Source organism: Salvelinus fontinalis, chromosome 32 (assembly GCF_029448725.1).
Source record: "Salvelinus fontinalis isolate EN_2023a chromosome 32, ASM2944872v1, whole genome shotgun sequence".
Classification (NCBI taxonomy): Eukaryota; Metazoa; Chordata; class Actinopteri; order Salmoniformes; family Salmonidae; genus Salvelinus; species Salvelinus fontinalis.
This window is the reverse complement of record NC_074696.1, coordinates 21149274-21170279: the sequence shown is the minus strand read 5'-3', so window position 1 is coordinate 21170279 and position 21006 is coordinate 21149274. Positions and strand designations below refer to the sequence as shown.

The following is a 21006-nucleotide window of genomic DNA, read 5'->3' as shown; positions in this document are numbered from 1 at the left end:
TAATTCAGGGCCATTCTCTGATCGAAGGTAGTGTGGTTATAATTCAGGGCCATTCTCTGATCGAAGGTAACGTGGTTATAATTCAGGGCCATTCTCTGATCTAAGGTAACGTGGTTATAATTCAGGGCCATTCTCTGATCTAAGGTAGTGTGGTTATAATTCAGGGCCATTCTCTCATCTAAGGTAGTGTGGTTATAATTCAGGGCCATTCTCTGATCTAAGGTAACGTGGTTATAATTCAGGGCCATTCTCTGATCTAAGGTAGTGTGGTTATAATTCAGGGCCCTTCTCTGATCTAAGATAGTGTGGTTATAATTCAGGGCCCTTCTCTGATCTAAGGTAACGTGGTTATAATTCAGGGCCATTCTCTCATCTAAGGTAACGTGGTTATAATTCAGGGCCATTCTCTGATCTAAGGTAGTGTGGTTATAATTCAGGGCCCTTCTCTGATCTAAGGTAACGTGGTTATAATTCAGGGCCATTCTCTGATCTAAGGTAGTGTGGTTATAATTCAGGGCCCTTCTCTGATCTAAGGTAGTCTGGTTATAATTCAGGGCCATTCTCTGATCTAAGGTAGTGTGGTTATAATTCAGGGCCATTCTCTGATCTAAGGTAGTGTGGTTATAATTCAGGGCCCTTCTCTGATCTAAGGTAGTGTGGTTATAATTCAGGGCCATTCTCTGATCTAAGGTAGTGTGGTTATAATTCAGGGCCATTCTCTGATCGAAGGTAGTGTGGTTATAATTCAGGGCCCTTCTCTGATCTAAGGTAGTGTGGTTATAATTCAGGGCCATTCTCTGATCGAAGGTAGTGTGGTTATAATTCAGGGCCATTCTCTGATCTAAGGTAACGTGGTTATAATTCAGGGCCATTCTCTCATCTAAGGTAACGTGGTTATAATTCAGGGCCATTCTCTCATCTAAGGTAACGTGGTTATAATTCAGGGCCATTCTCTCATCTAAGGTAGTGTGGTTATAATTCAGGGCCATTCTCTCATCTAAGGTAACGTGGTTATAATTCAGGGCCATTCTCTCATCTAAGGTAGTGTGGTTATAATTCAGGGCCATTCTCTCATCTAAGGTAACGTGGTTATAATTCAGGGCCATTCTCTCATCTAAGGTAACGTGGTTATAATTCAGGGCCATTCTCTCATCTAAGGTAGTGTGGTTATAATTCAGGGCCATTCTCTCATCTAAGGTAACGTGGTTATAATTCAGGGCCATTCTCTCATCTAAGGTAACGTGGTTATAATTCAGGGCCATTCTCTCATCTAAGGTAACGTCATGCTCTGAGAGACGGCGCAACCGTCCATCTGAAATCAACAAATGAGCTGTGTGGACGGACAGGCAGCGTGTGTGTGTGTGTGTGCGTGTGTGTGCGCGTGCGTGGACAGGTATTGGAAAGGGCAGCTCTATCAGGCCCTACTCCAGCATGATAAAATGTTATTACTGTTTCCTGTAAATTGGCTCTGAGCATGTGTGTCTCGGTGTCTGTCTGTGTCCGTGTCTGTACTCCATGTACGTGTGTTTGTACTCTGCATGTGTATGTGTGTGGGTAGGTGTGTATGTGTGTGGGTAGGTGTGTAGGGGTAGGTGTGTATGTGTGTAGGTGTGTAAGGGTAGGTGTGTGTGTGTGTTTGTGTGTGTGGGTAGCTTTGTGTGTAGCGGGAACAGTGGTGTGGGGTGTAAATCTGTGTTGCTCTCTTAATGCCTCCATATTTCAGAGGCCTAGTGTGGGGATTTATGTCTGTCTGCCCCTCCGTCTCCCCACAGACAAATCAGCTGCTCTAATACAGCTGCACTACAAAACACACACGCAGGCAGGCACAGGACACAAGTACACACACACGCAAGCAAGCATGCACAATGCACCAGAGGCAAATACAGCACACACATTTGATACAGTACTGGGTACACTAATCATATGACCGTGTATACATGAGCACATACAACTAACACACACAAAATACACCGTCACACAAACACACATTGCTTGACTAGAGGCCAGACACACCAGAGAGAGAAATAGATGCATCTTTTACAACCCTAATAACAGCAGCAGCAATAGCAGGGCAGAGGGATGGGGATATGTGCATGCTGGGATATGTAGTCTGTAAGCAGCAGCTGGTTGTGCCTAGGCTGCATTAAGAGCTCAACCAGTGGATGTAAATGAGTCTTTGCCCTCTCATCAGTCTCTGGCTACCCCTGACAGGTCTGAGACTGGGTGGTCTAACCCCCTCAACAGTCTCTGGCTACCCCTGACAGGTCTGAGACTGGGTGGTCTGACCCTCTCATCAGTCTCTGGCTACCCCTGACAGGTCTGAGACTGGGTGGTCTGACCCCCTCAACAGTCTCTGGCTACCCCTGACAGGTCTGAGACTGGGTGGTCTGACCCCCTCAACAGTCTCTGGCTACCCCTGACAGGTCTGAGACTGGGTGGTCTGACCCTCTCATCAGTCTCTGGCTACCCCTGACAGGTCTGAGACTGAGTGGTCTGACCTCTCATCAGTCTCTGGCTACCCCCAACAGGTCTGAGACTGAGTGGTCTGACCCCCTCATCAGTCTCTGGCTACCCCTGACAGGTCTGAGACTGGGTGGTCTAACCCCCTCAACAGTCTCTGGCTACCCCTGACAGGTCTGAGACTGGGTGGTCTGACCCTCTCATCAGTCTCTGGCTACCCCTGACAGGTCTGAGACTGGGTGGTCTGACCCCCTCAACAGTCTCTGGCTACCCCTGACAGGTCTGAGACTGAGTGGTCTGACCCCCTCAACAGTCTCTGGCTACCCCTGACAGGTCTGAGACTGGGTGGTCTGACCCCCTCAACAGTCTCTGGCTACCCCTGACAGGTCTGAGACTGAGTGGTCTGACCCCCTCAACAGTCTCTGGCTACCCCTGACAGGTCTGAGACTGAGTGGTCTGACCCCCACAACAGTCTCTGGCTACCCCTGACAGGTCTGAGACTGTTGTGGGGGTCAGACCACCCAGTCTCTGGCTACCCCTGACAGGTCTGAGACTGGGTGGTCTGACCCCCTCAACAGTCTCTGGCTACCCCTGACAGGTCTGAGACTGGGTGGTCTGACCCCCTCAACAGTCTCTGGCTACCCCTGACAGGTCTGAGACTGGGTGGTCTGACCCCCTCAACAGTCTCTGGCTACCCCTGACAGGTCTGAGACTGGGTGGTCTGACCCCCTCATCAGTCTCTGGCTACCCCTGACAGGTCTGAGACTGAGTGGTCTGACCCTCTCATCAGTCTCTGGCTACCCCTGACAGGTCTGAGACTGGGTGGTCTGACCCCCTCATCAGTCTCTGGCTACCCCCGACAGGTCTGAGACTGAGTGGTCTGACCCTCTCATCAGTCTCTGGCTACCCCTGACAGGTCTGAGACTGAGTGGTCTGACCCTCTCATCAGTCTCTGGCTACCCCTGACAGGTCTGAGACTGAGTGGTCTGACCCTCTCATCAGTCTCTGGCCAACCCTGACAGGTCTGAGACTGAGTGGTCTGACCCCCTCAACAGTCTCTGGCTACCCCTGACAGGTCTGAGACTGGGTGGTCTGACCCTCTCATCAGTCTCTGGCTACCCCTGACAGGTCTGAGACTGAGTGGTCTGACCCCCTCAACAGTCTCTGGCTACCCCTGACAGGTCTGAGACTGGGTGGTCTAACCCCCTCAACAGTCTCTGGCTACCCCTGACAGGTCTGAGACTGGGTGGTCTAACCCCCTCATCAGTCTCTGGCTACCCCTGACAGGTCTGAGACTGGGTGGTCTGACCCACTCAACAGTCTCTGGCTACCCCTGACAGGTCTGAGACTGGGGGGTCTGACCCCCTCAAACCCTCAAACTGGGTTTGTCCTCCTCTGTCTCTTTGCCCCAATCTCAAAATACAGAAGGCAAAATGAACAGTAAAATATCCAACACACAGGTCCAGTTGGTGACCCGGTAAAGACATGGTCAGGTAAATCACAGTGAAGGGTGAATAGAAGTGACTACAACAGATCTAGGCTGGCTAACAAGTAGTTGACTCTACCTGATTCCGAGGTTCATGGTCTCTGCAGTCCCGATCATCCCAATCGCTAACAGCATGTTGTTACAGATCTTAGCTGCCTGTGAGACAAAAAAGCAGAATTATTCGAATAGGTTTCTGTGAGAGTGACCAAGTGTACAATAGTGTTTGAGTGTATGAAAATGGTACATTTGTATGCAAACTTGTAAGTACACTAGAGTGTGTTAGTTACCTGTCCTGTGCCGACCTGTCCGCAGTACACTACGTTAGCTCCCATACAGGTGAGGAGTTCCTGGGCTGCAGTGTACTCCTCCTCAACCCCTCCTACCATGAAGGTTAGCTTAGCCAAGCTGGCTGCTCCCACACCTACAACACACAATACATGGTCACTACACACTAGTGTTGAACGATATACTGAAACGTCTGTACTCTTTAGACACTAGAACATGAAAAGCAGTCCAGTAGTGGAATTATATTTTTTACTTTCGGTACTTCTGCCTCACGGCTCATGTCTCTCTATCAGAGCAGCTGATGTCCACTTATAGCATGAGCGTGCCTGCTCCAATCATCCCACACAGACGTTAACACACTTGAATATGCGACACGGCATATAGAAATGCTGAAACTGTTAATTACTGTTCGCAAAACAATGTCCATACAGGCTAGAACACTTCACATTGCAAGAAGATACTGGTAGCTTCCAGCTAACTTTCCTTGCTAGCTTACAGCTGAAGCTAACATCAATTCATTACCCGAGTACTTCATTTGTGATAACATGCAGAACCATAAATCAAAATAGGCTGATTTCAAAGCTGATTGACAGCAAAACTTCATTCATTCAGTCAGTCTCAGACATCTCTCCCAAAGATGATTTATTTACTAAATGTGTGCGAATACTGGGCTCTGATTGGCCCTCTTGCCTTGAATGACGTCATCACATATTTATCAGATGTTATTAGTCGCATCACATATTTATCAGATGTTATTACACACACATATTTATCAGATGTTATTACACACACATATTTATCAGATGTTATTGCGGGTGTAGCGAAATGCTTGTGTTCCTGTCCTCAACAGTGCAGTAATATCTAACACACAAATCAAAAAAATAAATCAATAATGTCATTAAGAAATATAGAAATATTAGGATGAGCAATGTCGGAGACCGGAGTGTGGGTGTGTGTGTACCAGTACACACACAGTACCGGTGAAAAGTTTGGACACACCTACTCATTCAAGCGTTTTTCTTTATTTGTACCATTTTCCACATTGTAGAATAATAGTGAAGACATCCAAATGATGAAATAACATGTATTCAATAATTAAGTAACCAAAAAAAGTGTTAAACTAATCAAAATATATTTTAGATTCTTCAAAGTAGCCACCTTTTGCCTTGACAGCTTTGCACACTCTTGGCATTCTCTCAACCAGCTTCATGAGGTAGTCACCTGGAATAAATTTGAATTAACAGGTGTACCTTGTTAAAAGCAAATTTGTGGAATTTCTTTCCTTCTCAATGCGTTTGAGCAATCCATTGTGTTTTTACAAGGTAGGGGTGGTGCCCTATTTGGTAAACGACCATATTATGCCAAGAAGGTCAGTCAATCTGGAAAATTGAGAACTTTAAAAGTTTCTTCAAGCGCAGTCGCAAAAACCATCAAGCGCTATGATACATCTGTAATTAATTGTTATGTTTAGTCAAGGTCTTAGTCGTGCAATTGTACATGTAACCAAGATGTTTGGTGCACTATTTCTCAAGTGAAAAAAAATTGCATGAAAACAAGTCGTCTCTCGCTGAATGACAACAAACACTTCATTAAAGAATCCATACTGTTCTATTTATTTAGTTATTTATTAACTAGGCAAGTCAGTTAAGAACAAAGTCTAAATTTTCAATGACGGCCTAGGAACAGTGGGTTAACTGTCTTGTTCAGGGGCAGAACAACAGATATTTACCTTGTCAGCTCGAGGATTTGATCTTGCAACCTTTCGGTTACTAGTCCAACGCTCTAACCACTAGGCTACCTGCCACCCCTTGTTGACCAATCACCGACAAAGGGGTGTCCGAACTTGGGCTTGGCTCAGGAAATAATGTGCACATGAACAGCCACCTAGACACATTGCTAGATGGTTCACCAATGACAGCCTTATTTAATCCCAAAAACATCAACATCATGTCAATCTCATGACAGTGTTGCCAGAAAGCTCTCTCAGGACTAGTACAAGACTCCTCAATAGCAGTCAGATTATTTTGTTTGGTCTATGGAGCTCAGTGATAGTTAAGATTATGATGTCTCTACAAATGTTCTGCTCTGGGAAAGGGGTGTGTGTGTGTTGTGATGGGACAGGAGTGTTGAGAGCGGCACACCAGAGGGACGGGGGAGTCTTTAAAAGCCGATTGTCCCCATCATCCTGCACACGACCCCCATGGGCCTCCATCCTCCTTACGCAAACCCTTTCTCCTTCACACACACAACTATACCCCACCACCAAAACCAGGCCGACAGCTGTGCCCGAGGCTACCCCCCTAGAAACACCCCCTGGGGGTATCAGTGACAGCCGTGAGGGGTAATTAACTTTACACTTTATCATGTTCAATTAGGTCTCACACACACACTCCCCCATCCCTCCCAGTGCCTGATGGCTTAAGGAGCGTTCCATGTTTTAGCAAGTACCTCTCCACCCCCCAACGGGTCCTGATGACACAGATAGATGACCAGAGACGTGCCAGATTGTTTTTAACAGTTTTATTTCTGTGTTAATGTGAGGCGGAACCCTCGCTCCCAAATCTCATCTGCCACAGCCCGGCCCCTTAATATACCATTGATTAACCCCTAAACATACATCCGTGCGCACAAACGCAGGCAGGCAAGCAAATTGTTGGTAGCTGTAAATATTCAACGAGCACAACTCTCCCACACTGTAATCCTAGTGATGGGTAAACAAATGAAAAGCACCACCATCATCATGTTGAGCTGTGCTTGGTAAGTGGACAGGACAGTGTCCCCTACACTGCATCCCACAACACCAAAAGAGCACTACGCCTTAGCGACACTGTTAGAGGAGTGTATCAACAGTCTTAGTAATGTGTGTGTGTGGTGTGTGAAATCAGTCTTCAGGGTGCTGTGTGGCTCTAATGAAAGGCCTATTGATGGTGAAGGCCTAATCATGTTGCTGTTAATAATTAAAGAGGAATTAGGAGAGAGAGAAAATAGCTGAAACTACACAACCAGAAGGAGAGGAGATAGAGGAGAGAGTGGAGGAGAGGAGAGAGTGGAGGAGAGGAGAGAGAGAAAATAGATGAAAGTACACAACCAGAAGGAGAGCGTGGAGGAGAGGAGAGAGTGGAGGAGAGGAGAGAGTGGACGAGAGAGAGGGAGAAAATAGCTGAAATTACACAACCAGAAGGAGGAGAGAGAGGAGGAGAGAGGGGAGGAGAGGAGAGAGTGGAGGAGAGGAGAGAGAGGGGAGGAGAGGAGAGAGTGGAGGAGAGGAGAGAGGCGAGGGAGAAAATAGATGAAACTACACAACCAGAAGGAGGAGAGAGTAGAGAAGAGGAGAGAGTGGAGGAGAGGAGAGAGTGGAGGAGAGGGAGAAAATAGATGAAACTACACAACCAGAAGGAGGAGAGAGTGGAGGAGAGGAGAGAGTGGAGGAGAGGAGAGAGTGGAGGAGAGAGAGAGAAAATAGATGAAACGACACAACCAGAAGGAGAGGAGAGAGTGGAGGAGAGGAGAGGAGGAGAGGAGAGAGGGAGAAAATAGCAGAGGGGGAGAGGAGAGATGGCAGAGAAGAGGAGAGTGGGGCTTAAGGTGTTTAGGGGGCAGGAGCAGAGATGGGAGAGGGGGGGGCTTTATGGAAAAGAGTGACTGATGTACACAGTCACTGAGTTGACCGTATTGCAGGTTCCCTGTATGTTGGTGTCCATAGGGTAATGGTATGTATACATTACCACAGCTATCCCACTCTTATTACCCTCTCTCGGACTGATAATTAGCCGTCTGTCTGCGTGTGCGCGATGCAGCAGTGACAGCCAGTGACAGCCTGTCAAGCCACATAATGAACCCAGTCCATACTGCAGCAGCTGACTACGGAGCACAACACACGGTCAACACACACACAGGTCTTACATAACACCGTGAGAGAGAAGGCTCTATCTTAGAGAGAGACTGAGCAATAGAGATTTTCTGAATCCAATCACCATGCATACAACCATCAACAGTCACACTAATAAGGCCTATATAATGCTGACAGAACCAAAGCCAAGCAGCATTGTAAACTTCCACTGGTTCATTAGACTGGGGACAGGATCACTAAAGAGAAGACTATTGATATCACAGTCAACTTGCTGATCAATACACATCTCTACACATGGAGAGGGGGAGATAAAGAGAGAGGAGGAGAGATGGAAGAAATAGCAGAGGGGGAGAGGAGAGATGGCAGAGAAGAGGAGAGCAGAGGGAAAGACAGAGAGGGAAAGACAGAGAGGGAAAGACAGAGAGGGAAACAGCAGGAAACAAAGAAAGAGAAATATGAGAACAAGAGATGGGGGGGAGGGAGAGCGGCAGAAAACTTTCTGTCCACTCCTTCCCTCCCTCCCTCCCCCTCTCAGATGAACTAATCACCCATAATAAGCTCCTCTGATCTGTAGTGGATTTCTATAAGCAGTGACAGAGTGATGATGAAAGATCGCCGGTGCAGGAAGAAGAATAACATCATTAGCATAACAGAGAAGGAGAGAGAGTGTGTCTTCTTGCAAATATGTGTGTGTATAGGGGCGTCCCGTGGTCCGGTCGGTCCTGTCAGAGATGGATTAAACAGGAATCCTAATGAGGCTGTGGGGGCATTGGGGAACACGTTGGGAACGTCACCATGCTCCGCCCTATCCATCTCACAGGAAAATGACACTCCTGCATTGTTATAAACAGACTTACAACGCATTGCCCCCCAGGGCTAGCTGACGTACATATGCCCAGAAAGAGAAAGAGGGTGAGAAACAGAGAGAGGATTAAACTAAGGGGGAGAGAGAATGTATAGTAAGGTAATGGGAGTGAGTGGCAAAGACAGAGACCAGGATAGCTGTGCCTCTGATCTCTGAGAAATAATTCCCTTGGGAAAGAGCAGACAAGAGTCCCTCTTATCATGTTCCAGGGACAAGTTATGGTTGGCCAACATAAAACTCAGAGACCCAGTCGAACCAGCCTAACCACAGTTCAACCACGGTGAGCTGGCATTGGTATTAATGACCGTTAGAGAGAGGCCAGCCAAAGCCACTCTTAGTCTAACATGGTGGGAGATAGATTTAGTGACTATGTGCGAGGCTGGGGACAAAACTATACCCTTTCCTTGTTTCCTCTCCTTCAAGGAGAGAAAGCATCTCAATACCCTAAAGAGGTTTCCTTTCCTTGTCTCCTCTACGTCAAGGAAAGAGGGTGAGGTGAGACGCGGAAAGGAGATCAGCGCAAACTCTGGTTTCTGTCGTGTTCTAAAAAGCGCTGAATTAATTTGCACTTTTTTAATTACAGACAAATAATTAACTGAAGCGATTCATTATAGTCTTATAGCCTTTTAAATTGGAGCCCTTTTTGGAAGTGGTCGGTCTGTGTGTGTGTGTCTCCATCTGTTTTTGTATGTGTGCGAGTGTGTAACTTTGTGTTAATGTGTCTTGTGTGTAAGCATTACGGACAGGTGAAGATCCCAAACTTGGCCGTGGTGGAGACGTCAGCCGGGGCTTCTGAGGTAATATCCACAGGGTTACGAGGCTCGTGTAAAGCACTATGCACTTTAATTGATGGTAGGGTTCAATTAAACTACATTATGAAGGCTGTACAAACACACACCACGGTGGCTGTTCCCACGCTGTAGTAGTGAATGACGCATTTGAATGTGAGCCACACTCCAGCTCTTTTCCCTGGGGTTGAGAGTGGCTGGTCCCTAAAGGAACGCTCGTAACACTTTAACATCTTCATTACATCATTATAACCCTTCATTTCCTTCAATGACAGTATAATCTACCGTGTTGGTGTAGAATCCATTCACAGGTTAACTACAGTTTCTTGCTGATTCAACCAGAGTAAAAACACCTGCAAGGTAAAGTGCAGTAATTCAGGTCTTAGTAGATGCATGAGTTCTAATTCAATTGTGCGAGGAAAACGGGCAGGCAATACAAACAGTTACAGCTGAAGTCTGAGGTTTACATACACCTTAGCCAAATACATTTAATCTCAGTTTTTTACAATTCCTGACATTTAATACTAGTAACAGTTCCCTGTCTTAGGTCAGTTAGGATCCCCATTTAACTTTAAGAATGTGAAATGTCAGAATAATAGTAGAGCGAGAATGATTTATTTCAGCTTTTATTTCTTTCATCACATTCCCAGTGGGTCAGAAGTTTACATACCCTCAATTAGTATTTGGTAGCATTGCCTTTAAATTGTTTAACTTGAGTCAAACATTTCAGGTAGCCTTCCACAAGTTTCCCACAATAAGTTGGGTGAATTTTGGCCCATTCCTCCTGACAGAGCTCGTGTAACTGAGTCAGGTTTGTAGGCCTCCTTGCTCGCACACGCTTCTTCAGTTCTGCCCACACGTTTTCTATAGGATTGAGGTCAGGAGTTTGTGATGGCCACTCCAATACCTTGATTTTGTTGTCCTTAAGCCATTTTGCCACAACTGTGAAATTATGCTTGGGGTCATTGTCCATTTGGAAGACCCATTTGCAACCAAGCTTTAACTTCCTGACTGATGTCTTGAGATGTTGCTTCAATATACTCACATCATTTTCCATCCTCATGATGCCATCTATTTTGTGAAGTGCACCAGTCCCTCCTGCAGCAGATCACCCCCACAACATGATGCTGCTGCCACCCCTGTGCTTCATGGTTGGGATGGTGTTCTTCGGCTTGCAAGCCTCCCCCCTTTCCCTCCAAACATAACGATGGTTATTATGGCCAAACAGTTCTATTTTTGTTTCATCAGACCAGAAGATATTTCTCCAAAAAGTAAAAAGTTGTCCCCATGTGCAGTTGCAAACCGTAGTCTGGCTTTTTTTTAATGGTGGTTTAATAGCAGTGGCTTCTTCCTTGCTGAGCGGCCTTTCAGGTTATGTCAATATAGGACCCGTTTTACAGTGGATATAGATACTTTGGTACCTGTTTTTCCCAGCATCTTCACAAGGTCCTTTGCTGTTGTTCTGGGATTGATTTGCACTTTTCGCACAAAGTACATTCATCTCTAGGACACAAAACTAGTCTCCTTCCTGAGCGGTATGGCGGCTGCGTGGTCTCATGGTGTTTATACTTGCATACTATTGTTTGTACAGATGAACGTGGTACGTTCAGGCATTTGGATATTTCTCCCAAGGATGAACCAGAGTTGTGGAGGTCTACAAAAAAAATGATTGGCTGATTTCTTTTGATTTTCCCATGATGTCAAGCAAAGAGGCACTGAGTTTGAAGGTAGGCCTTGAAATACATCCACAGGTACACCTCCAATTGACACAAATTATGTCAATTAGCCTATCAGAAGCTTCTAAAGCCATGACATTGTCTGGAATTTTCCAAGCTGTTTAAAGGCACAGTCAACTTAGTGTATGTAAACTTCTGACCCACGAATTGTGATACAGTGAATTATAAGTGAAATAATCTGTCTGTAAACAATTGTTGGAAAAATGACTTAGATGTCCTAACCGACTTGCCAAAACTATAGTTTGTTAACAAGAAATTTGTGGAGTGGTTGAAAAACGAGTTTTAATGACTCCAACCTAAGTGTATGTAAACTTCGACTTCAACTGTATATTCTTGGTTTGACTACTGGAAATCTAAAAGGTGGCCTTTGTTCTAATATAGAGCTCTCATCTTAACGGCAGCATTTTTCACTGAGTTAAAGGCCTAAACACACGATACCATTTCTAACATTACAGTAACGTTCCTTCCTCCCCAACCCCCTGGGAAGACAGACTGTTTACAGGCCTTCAGTGCAGCCTCATGTAGTCCAGTGATATAATTATATCCAATGGGAGATATTTTCTCAAACAAATTAAAAACCCAAACAAGCGCCATAAAAACTTGATGGATATCAAGTAAATAACTGAAATGGAGTTAGAAGAGGAACAGAGCGCTAACCAAAATCACACCACACACACACATAAAAAATCTGCACTTTCAACAGTTTATCTGCCCAAGTCACTAATGCTAGTCCTTCATGTTAAAAACAGTCTTTATCTGCTGTGCTAACGAGCTCAAGCCTGAGAACCACCCCACACTGCATGCACACACAGACAAACATCATGAAAACACACCCTGCGAGACTGTAGCAGAGAGGGATAAAGGGGGAAGAGAAAGTCAGAGAATGATGCTGAAAGACATGCAACAGACAATCTTTCTCTTCGCTGTGTTTCTTCATTGACCAGTAGCCTGACCATCATAATCATTATCAGAGCCTGCTCCATTCCAGAGAGAGAGAGTGGTCACTGCAAGGAGACAGAAGAGAGATCATTCCAGAATCAATCCTCCCTGTGGCCCAAAGCAGACACATTGAGTTTGAGTCGGACTGATAATGACCCCCCCACACACGCTCTCTTAAGATGAGTGACATATAGGGAGGGGTTTAGGAGAATTTGATGGACAGAGCCTTATAGTACGACTGGCACAAACACCAGCTGACAAATAGGCCTACACACCCACAGAGAAGGACACCACACAGCACACGCACAGTGTTGAGAGGGACAGTCCCCCAGCTGCTGTGGGTCTGCTTCCATCTGGACTCCAGGCTAGAACCCCACCCCCTTACTCCCCTCCTCCATTTCCCCCTCCCCTCATCCCCTCTCTCCCCTTAACCAGCCTTCCCCTGGTCCCACTAGTGAAGGGCTTGTTATGCTAATCTGGTCAGTCCAGTGCTAGTTAAAGCATCTGCATACTAGGCTTGGTTTGCTCCTATCAGAACGCAGCTGGGCGAAGTGAACGTCTGTGCCTCACATACTCCCTCAAAAGCCCTTCGCTTGAAAAACAAGAAACAAGCGGCAATAGTACAGTTTGTCCCTCTTGAGACGCCGTAGCCAGTATACACTTATTCAAAATAGAAATCTGTAATTCATTTTGAAGTTTTTGCTATGGAGGTCTTAGTCGCTCAATTTGACATCTAAGATGTTTGGTGAAGTATTTCTCAAGGGAAAATATGTGCATGAAAACTAGTCGTCTCTTGTTGAATGGCAACAAACAGTTCATTGAAAAATCCCAACTGTTGACCAATCACCGACGAAGGGGGTGTAGACTTCGGTAGCCGAACTTCAGCTTGCCCCAGGAAAATTGTGACGTGCACAAAGAGCCCCAAAAAACCATGCCAAAGACCAAAACAAAGAAAAACATAATATATGCAGTATATATTTAGTTAGTCATCACTGCACTGACAGCAGGCCCAGCCAGCTACCCACGGCTGTAAAACCTACTAGGCACATCTCTCTCTCAATCGCTACCCTAGAACCTTAACATGCCTTCTTTTGGCCAATGGTTAGCTGTGGCAATTTGCCTGTGGCTTTCGGTGATGCAGAATGCAATAAGCTACACGGTACGGTTACCAGTGTTTTCCACAAGTACACAGCGTAGCCAGCCAAATAGAAAGGAAGTGGGGGTCCGGGGTTGTTTGCTCACCTGGGTTCAACATTTTGTTTCAGAAGGAGCTCTATTGGTGACCTCTGATAAATTCTAATGTCTGGACTCCATCTGAAAGACTTCACCTCGAAGACTGGGAAAATGTGTTTGTGTAGAACAGGTATTCCCACTGGGGTACACCAAATAAAAATCTGATTCACATTGAAGAAAAATTATTTAACACAGACACACACACACAAAAGTTTGGGGTCACTTACAAATGTGCTTGTTATTGAAAGAAAATCACTTTTCTGTCCATTAAAATAACATCAAATTGATCATTGTAAATGACTATTGTAGCTGGAAACGGCAGATTTTTTTATGGATTATCTACATAGGCGTACATAGGCCATTATCAGCAACCATCACTCCTGTGTTCCAATGGCACGTTGTGTTAGCTAATCCAAGTTTATCATTTTAAAAGGCTAATTGATCATTACAAAACACTTTTGCAAAAAGTTAGAACAGCTGAAAACTGTTGTTCTGATTAAAGAAGAAATAAAACTGTCCTTTAGACTAGGTGAGTATCTGGAGCATCAGCATTTGGGGGTTCGATTACAGGCTCAAAATGTCCAGAAACAAAGACCTTTCTTCTGAAACTGGTCGGTCTATTCTTGTTCTGAGAAATTAAGGCTATTCCATGCAAGAAATTGCCAAGAAACTGAAGATCTCGTACAATGCTGTGTGCTACTCCCTTCACAGAACAGCGCAAACTGGCTCTAACGAGAATAGAAAGAGGAGTGGGAGGACCTGGTGCACAATTGAGCAAGAGGACAAGTACATTAGAGTGTCTTGTTTGAGAAACACACGCCTCACAAGTTCTCAACTGGCATCTTCATTAAATAGTACCCGCAAAACACCAGTCTCAACGTCAATAGTGACGAGGCGACTCCGGGATGCTGGCCTTCTAGGCAGATTTCTTCTGAACAGTGTCTATGTTGTTTTGCCCATCTTAATCTTTTCTATTTATTGGCCAGTCTGAGATATGGCTTTCTCTTTGCAACTCTGCCGAGAGTCGCCTCTTCACTGTTGGCTTTGAGACTGGTGTTTTGCGGGTACTATTTAATGAAGCTGCCAGTTGAGGACTTGTGAAGTGTCTGTCTCTCAAACTAGGTACTAGTGCCGGTACTCAGCTCTGTTGAGCTCCTACCCAAGTCAAGCACTGCTTCTTATCCCTTGAGCAAATAACCTACAGCTGTGTCTGTCCCAGGCTCACTGGCAGGGAAACTCTGAGGGCCCAGAATGTTTGATACAAGTTGGTGCAAGCTTCAGGGCCGGACCCAACTTAATAGTTGATACGATGTTTCAAGTGCGTTGCAAACAGGCCATGTGTAGCCATCAAGATTTTAAGGATATTTATTTTTAGCAAGATATTTTCTACCTGCAGACTACAATGTTTTTATTTGCTGGCTTTATGTAGTTGGCAATAGAAGTTAATTGAAGGTTTGTATAATTTTTATTTAGATTTGGATATAATTTTGATTAACCACATGATAATGATTGAGATATGAAGACTTGAAACTTTTGCGAAAATGTGCATCTGAAAACCATAACTGGTATGCAGATCGGTTGAAATGGTCAGATAAATGGTCATTCCACATGAGAAAGGTTGCAGACTCCTCGTGTAGCCCATTACCGCCAACTTCAGGAGAGTATTGGCAGAATCTGCAAAAGCCAGCAGGAGCGAGAAGAGAATAGTTGGGTCAGGTTAACTTCTGGTTATCTAAATCTCTGGCGCCCTCGAGGCATGTGTCTTATTTAATCAAACCGTAAACTTAAAGATTTAGACAAGCTCAGTGCTTATAGTTGATTTTATTAAAACACATAGTGTGTTTATATATGGAAAAATACACGTTTAAACATTTTGACCAATCGATTATTTTTGTTGGATACAGCCCTAGCCAGGACTCCCAGCGGTTGGCTATGTGAAACACGCAAAATAAATTAATATGCCAGAAAACAATAATTAGGCTTAGTCGAGGATTTAGACATAGCCTAATTAATGCAAATTCACGAGCTTCATGCTCTTTCCCTCGGTGTAAAGAAATTGGACTGCAACCAACCACAAAGCACACAAATTGTAACGGGAGGCTGTCACTTTTTCCTGTCATTGCTGGCTTTGTGACTGACAGGTGCTTATTCTATCAATAGATCACTAGAAGATGCAGATCGTTCGTTCTAGTATAACCGAACACGTAGCAGGTGTAAAAGAAACGGCTGAAACTAGATCCCCTACATCCTGGACTTGACGAGAAGGGGAAAAAATTGTCGGGGGAGGTTCTCTTCTGCACTGTTTGACCAATCCAGCAGATGTGTAGGATGAGTTAAGATGGGAGTGTCGCCTTGTTAATGTCCAAAGCGGAAGTCAAGTCACAGGCTCTATTTCCATGTCCCCTGAAACCTGGAACATCGGTTGCTGGGGACTCGGCAGAGTCTAATTCTAGCGGGAGAGGGCTCAATGAACTAGAGAATTTAAACTTTTAAATGAAAAGTAGCCTAGTTAATTTGAAGTGGAAAAGGTAGCCTGCTGAAAACGAGTATTTAACCTGCTGAAACACAGCAAACGTGTGCAGTCTGAGACAAACTGTATACAAACACATTAAGCTCCCACGGTCACACCAAAGTTAATGCAGTGAAGTCCCTTACACACACACACACACACACACACACACACACACACACACACACACACACACACACACACACACACACACACACACACACACACACACACACACACACACACACACACAGTTGTTCTCAGCGTTGGGAAAACAATGAATGGCTTTTAAAGACTTTTAAAGTCGCCGTCCGTTAGCGATGTGGCGGCCCACTGCCGGAATACAAGACGCAGACGCAGGCATGCTGGGTAATTACCGCTAACGACCCCGCTGCTGCTCCTATTTCTGCCATCGCCTTGCCAACAGCCTGGGCTCGTGACGTCAGAGCCTGTTTTGTTGTGGGTCTAGTTTGAATGCGGACACTTAACAACACCAGACAGTGGTGAAATTGTGTATTTTAGAGTGTGCTTGTTTGTGTGTACAGTAAGTGACTATGTGCAGTATGTGTGTGTGGGTGAAAGAGTATCTATGCCAGGACATAGTAGGCAGGGCTAGGCCAGACAACTGGTCAGTAAGAGCAAGACCGGCAGAGAGAGGGAAAGGAAAGAAAGAGATGTTTTTTTGATTGTCGTTTTTTAACAAGTTTATTACTCCTCGTCTCAGACCCCAGGAAAAACTGCCAAACCCCTATTGACGCACCCGAGGTGGGAACCAAACACACACACACACACATTTAAAAACACACTACCTCATTCACCACAGGATTAATTTTGAATAAAAAGAATATCTAAATTTAAAAAACAATAAAACCCCAAAAGCACAGGAAGTCTGTCTGTGAGGATGCTTGAGTGTCTGAAGTGACTGAAAATGTTTATGATCTTTCCATGAATCTGTGTGTGTGTTTCAGTGCTTTAAATAGCATAGCTAACATATTATATATCATAAGCATGAACTCAAACAAAAATAAGTGTGTTAGGGGTCAATGCGCACACGTGTGTGTGTGCGTGCGTGCGTGTGTGTGAGTGCGTGTGTGCGTGCATTGGCGACTTCATAATGAAGAAGATTCTGCTGGGACCACCAGTCAAAATGCCTAAAGTTTGTGTGTGTTACTGTCGTTAGATCTGGATCTGATATCAAGAGATCACAAGAAACAGAAGGGACTGTCTCTAACAAACACAGACATACTACATACATCTTGTACTTGATTGATGAATTAAGGTCACTAACTAGTAAATAACTCCCCTCACCTGGTTGTCTAGGTCTTAATTGAAAAAAACAAACAAAAAAAACCCCTGCCTTCCATGGAATGAGTTTGACACCCTGCTCCACATGCATACATATGGCTCCCTATTGGGGTAGAGTGCCACCTCCTGGACAAACGCAGCATGTCAAATCCCCTCCCCCACTATCGGTCAGAGAAGCCCTCAACACAATACACACAGGGACGTCTGTAGTTTACACTCCACCTCCTGACCTCTCCCTCAGTCTTCTCTTGCCCAAGTTCAGCTTATCACCAATGGGCTACTTTCATCCTCGACAAGGGGGTTAGAGGCCAGTTCTGTTAGGATCTGTATATGAGATTTAGATAGTGGACAGTCAAGTGCGTGTGTGTTTGTGTCTGAACTTGGAAGTGTGTTCGTGCTGTCAGGCGTCTGTGGGGCTCAGGCCAGAGGTAGCATGTAAATCATTGGCCATTCCAGAGCAGTAAACCAGGCTTTGCTAAGAGCCCAGAAAAGAAGTGAGTAAACTGTGCTTGTGCTTGAGCTTGAGCGTGTGCGTGTGCGTGTGCGTGTGTGTGTAAAACAGGCTTAGTTAAGAGCCCAGAGAGGAAGGGTCTTCACAGGTCTGCACTCACTAACTACAGCCTGTCTACACTGCAGACGCCAGCATGTAAACACACAGAGGGTGTGTGTGAGAGAGGGAGGGAGTGTTTTGTGTGAGGAATATGTGTGAGAAAACGAATGTTGCCAGACAAGCATACGACCACAGTGTAGGCTGTTGGGGATCGTCAAAAATTGAATCTGCAGAAATGTGAATCAGTCGTATTTGTACATGTGTGTGCCCCCCGGTTGGTGTGGCCGAGGTGAGAGGGAGTTTTACAGCTACTCGTCTCTCCTCTCACTCCCTGTGGGGCCAGTTTCTCTTGTCTTTATCTACATGAAAGGCACTGACAAGAGATACCCGCCATTATGGCTCCATCAACATCAAAAACACTGACACGGTATTCTCTATTACGGCTCCATCAACATCAAAAACACTGACACGGTATTCTCCATTATGGCTCCATCAACATCAAAAACACGGTATTCTCCATTACGGCTCCATCAACATCAAAAACACTGACACGGTATTCTCCATTATGGCTCCATCAACATCAAAAACACTGACACGGTATTCTCCATTATGGCTCCATCAACATCAAAAACACTGACACGGTATTCTCCATTACGGCTCCATCAACATCAAAAACACTGACACGGTATTCTCCATTATGGCTCCATCAACATCAAAAACACTGACACGGTATTCTCCATTATGGCTCCATCAACATCAAAAACACTGACACGGTATTCTCCATTATGGCTCCATCAACATCAAAAACACTGACACGGTATTCTCCATTATGGCTCCATCAACATCAAAAACACGGTATTCTCCATTATGGCTCCATCAACATCAAAAACACGGTATTCTCCATTACGGCTCCATCAACATCAAAAACACTGACACGGTACTCTCCATTATGGCTCCATCAACATCAAAAACACTGACACGGTACTCTCCATTATGGCTCCATCAACATCACAAACACTGACACGGTATTCTCCATTATGGCTCCATCAACATCAAAAACACTGACACGGTACTCTCCATTATGGCTCCATCAACATCAAAAACACTGACACGGTATTCTCCATTACGGCTCCATCAACATCAAAAACACGGTATTCTCCATTATGGCTCCATCAACATCAAAAACACTGACACGGTACTCTCCATTATGGCTCCATCAACATCAAAAACACTGACACGGTATTCTCCATTACGGCTCCATCAACATCAAAAACACTGACACGGTATTCTCCATTATGGCTCCATCAACATCAAAAACACTGACACGGTATTCTCCATTACAGCTCCATCAACATCAAAAACACTGACACGGTATTCTCCATTATGGCTCCATCAACATCAAAAACACGGTACTCTCCATTATGGCTCCATCAACATCAAAAACACGGTACTCTCCATTATGGCTCCATCAACATCACAAATACTGACACGGTACTCTCCATTATGGCTCCATCAACATCAAAAACACTGACACGGTACTCTCCATTACGGCTCCATCAACATCAAAAACACGGTACTCTCCATTATGGCTCCATCAACATCACAAACACTGACACGGTACTCTCCATTACGGCTCCATCAACATCAAAAACACGGTACTCTCCATTATGGCTCCATCAACATCACAAATACTGACACGGTACTCTCCATTATGGCTCCATCAACATCACAAACACTGACACGGTATTCTCCATTATGGCTCCATCAACATCAAAAACACTGACACGGTACTCTCCATTATGGCTCCATCAACATCAAAAACACGGTATTCTCCATTATGGCTCCATCAACATCAAAAACACTGACACGGTATTCTCCATTATGGCTCCATCAACATCAAAAACACGGTATTCTCCATTACGGCTCCATCAACATCAAAAACACTGACACGGTATTCTCCATTATGGCTCCATCAACATCAAAAACACTGACACGGTACTCTCCATTATGGCTCCATCAACATCAAAAACACTGACACGGTATTCTCCATTACAGCTCCATCAACATCAAAAACACTGACACGGTACTCTCCATTGCGCCTCAAGCCATTAAGGAGAACGCTGTCCTGTGCACTGTCAAGGAGCCATCAGATTGACGACTTAAAACCTTAACCTTGCCTTTAAGACCCAGTCAAAGGCAACAATAAAACCCACTCTACACTGACTACAAAGGGTGGTCACTGTCTGGCTAGAATGGGGGGGGGGGGGAAGTACAGCGTTGAACACAAATCTGAATTGAACTACCAACCCTGTATTGTACCTGCTCAGGTAATAGTCGTATTCATTATTGCACACCGTAGAGAAAAGTTTTGCAAAGGAAAAAAAAACGAGCGTTTCTTATTGGACAAGTTCAGGTAGTTTTCCCCAGTTTCGGCCCATTTGCACGTTTCATTCCTAGGATTCTGATCTGACAATGTTTCCTTCTAGCCTTAAATATGTTGCCATTTAACAGGATACATTTCCACCAGCTGTTGATCTATCGCCGGTGTATAGCACCAGAGTCTATAAATACAAGCACTATATCTATAGATACACATAGGAGTACATGACATGTTTAGCATTGCTGCAACAGCTCTACAGTTGATGTGTTTGTGTCCAAGGTGAAATGAAGACTAGAGAGAGAGGTGTGTGTGTGTGTATTATGTCTATCCAGAGACTGAACCACCAGTAGGCCAGAAACAGGAGAAGTAAAACCTTTCTTTGGATATGACTAGTAGACTGACACAGTACGTGATCGCCATAGGAACAGAATGTTGACATCCCAAACCCGTCCCTTACCTCCTGACACGGGAGCGTCCATGAACACGGCGCCCATCTTCTCGGCGGCGAGGGCCATTTCCTTGGAGACGGAGGGGTCGATGGTAGAGGAATCGATGAGCAGCGTTCCCTTCTTCACTTTCCTGAGAAAGAAGAACAGGATTATTGACATCTGAGATCCTTG

The 21006-nt window shown here is 45.0% G+C and overlaps 1 protein-coding gene across 1 annotated transcript in view; it reads right to left on the bottom strand.

The window, feature by feature from the left end:
• The window catches only part of hibadha (3-hydroxyisobutyrate dehydrogenase a), a 43001-nt gene that overhangs the window by 13329 nt on the left and 8666 nt on the right, over window positions 1-21006 (bottom strand). The window contains exons 4-6 of the mRNA XM_055893718.1: window positions 20844-20965; window positions 4234-4367; window positions 4026-4102 (exon numbers count right to left, since the gene is read on the bottom strand). Coding sequence (XP_055749693.1) covers window positions 4026-4102; window positions 4234-4367; window positions 20844-20965 — 333 coding nt within the window. The remainder of the gene's footprint in view (window positions 1-4025; window positions 4103-4233; window positions 4368-20843; window positions 20966-21006) is intronic.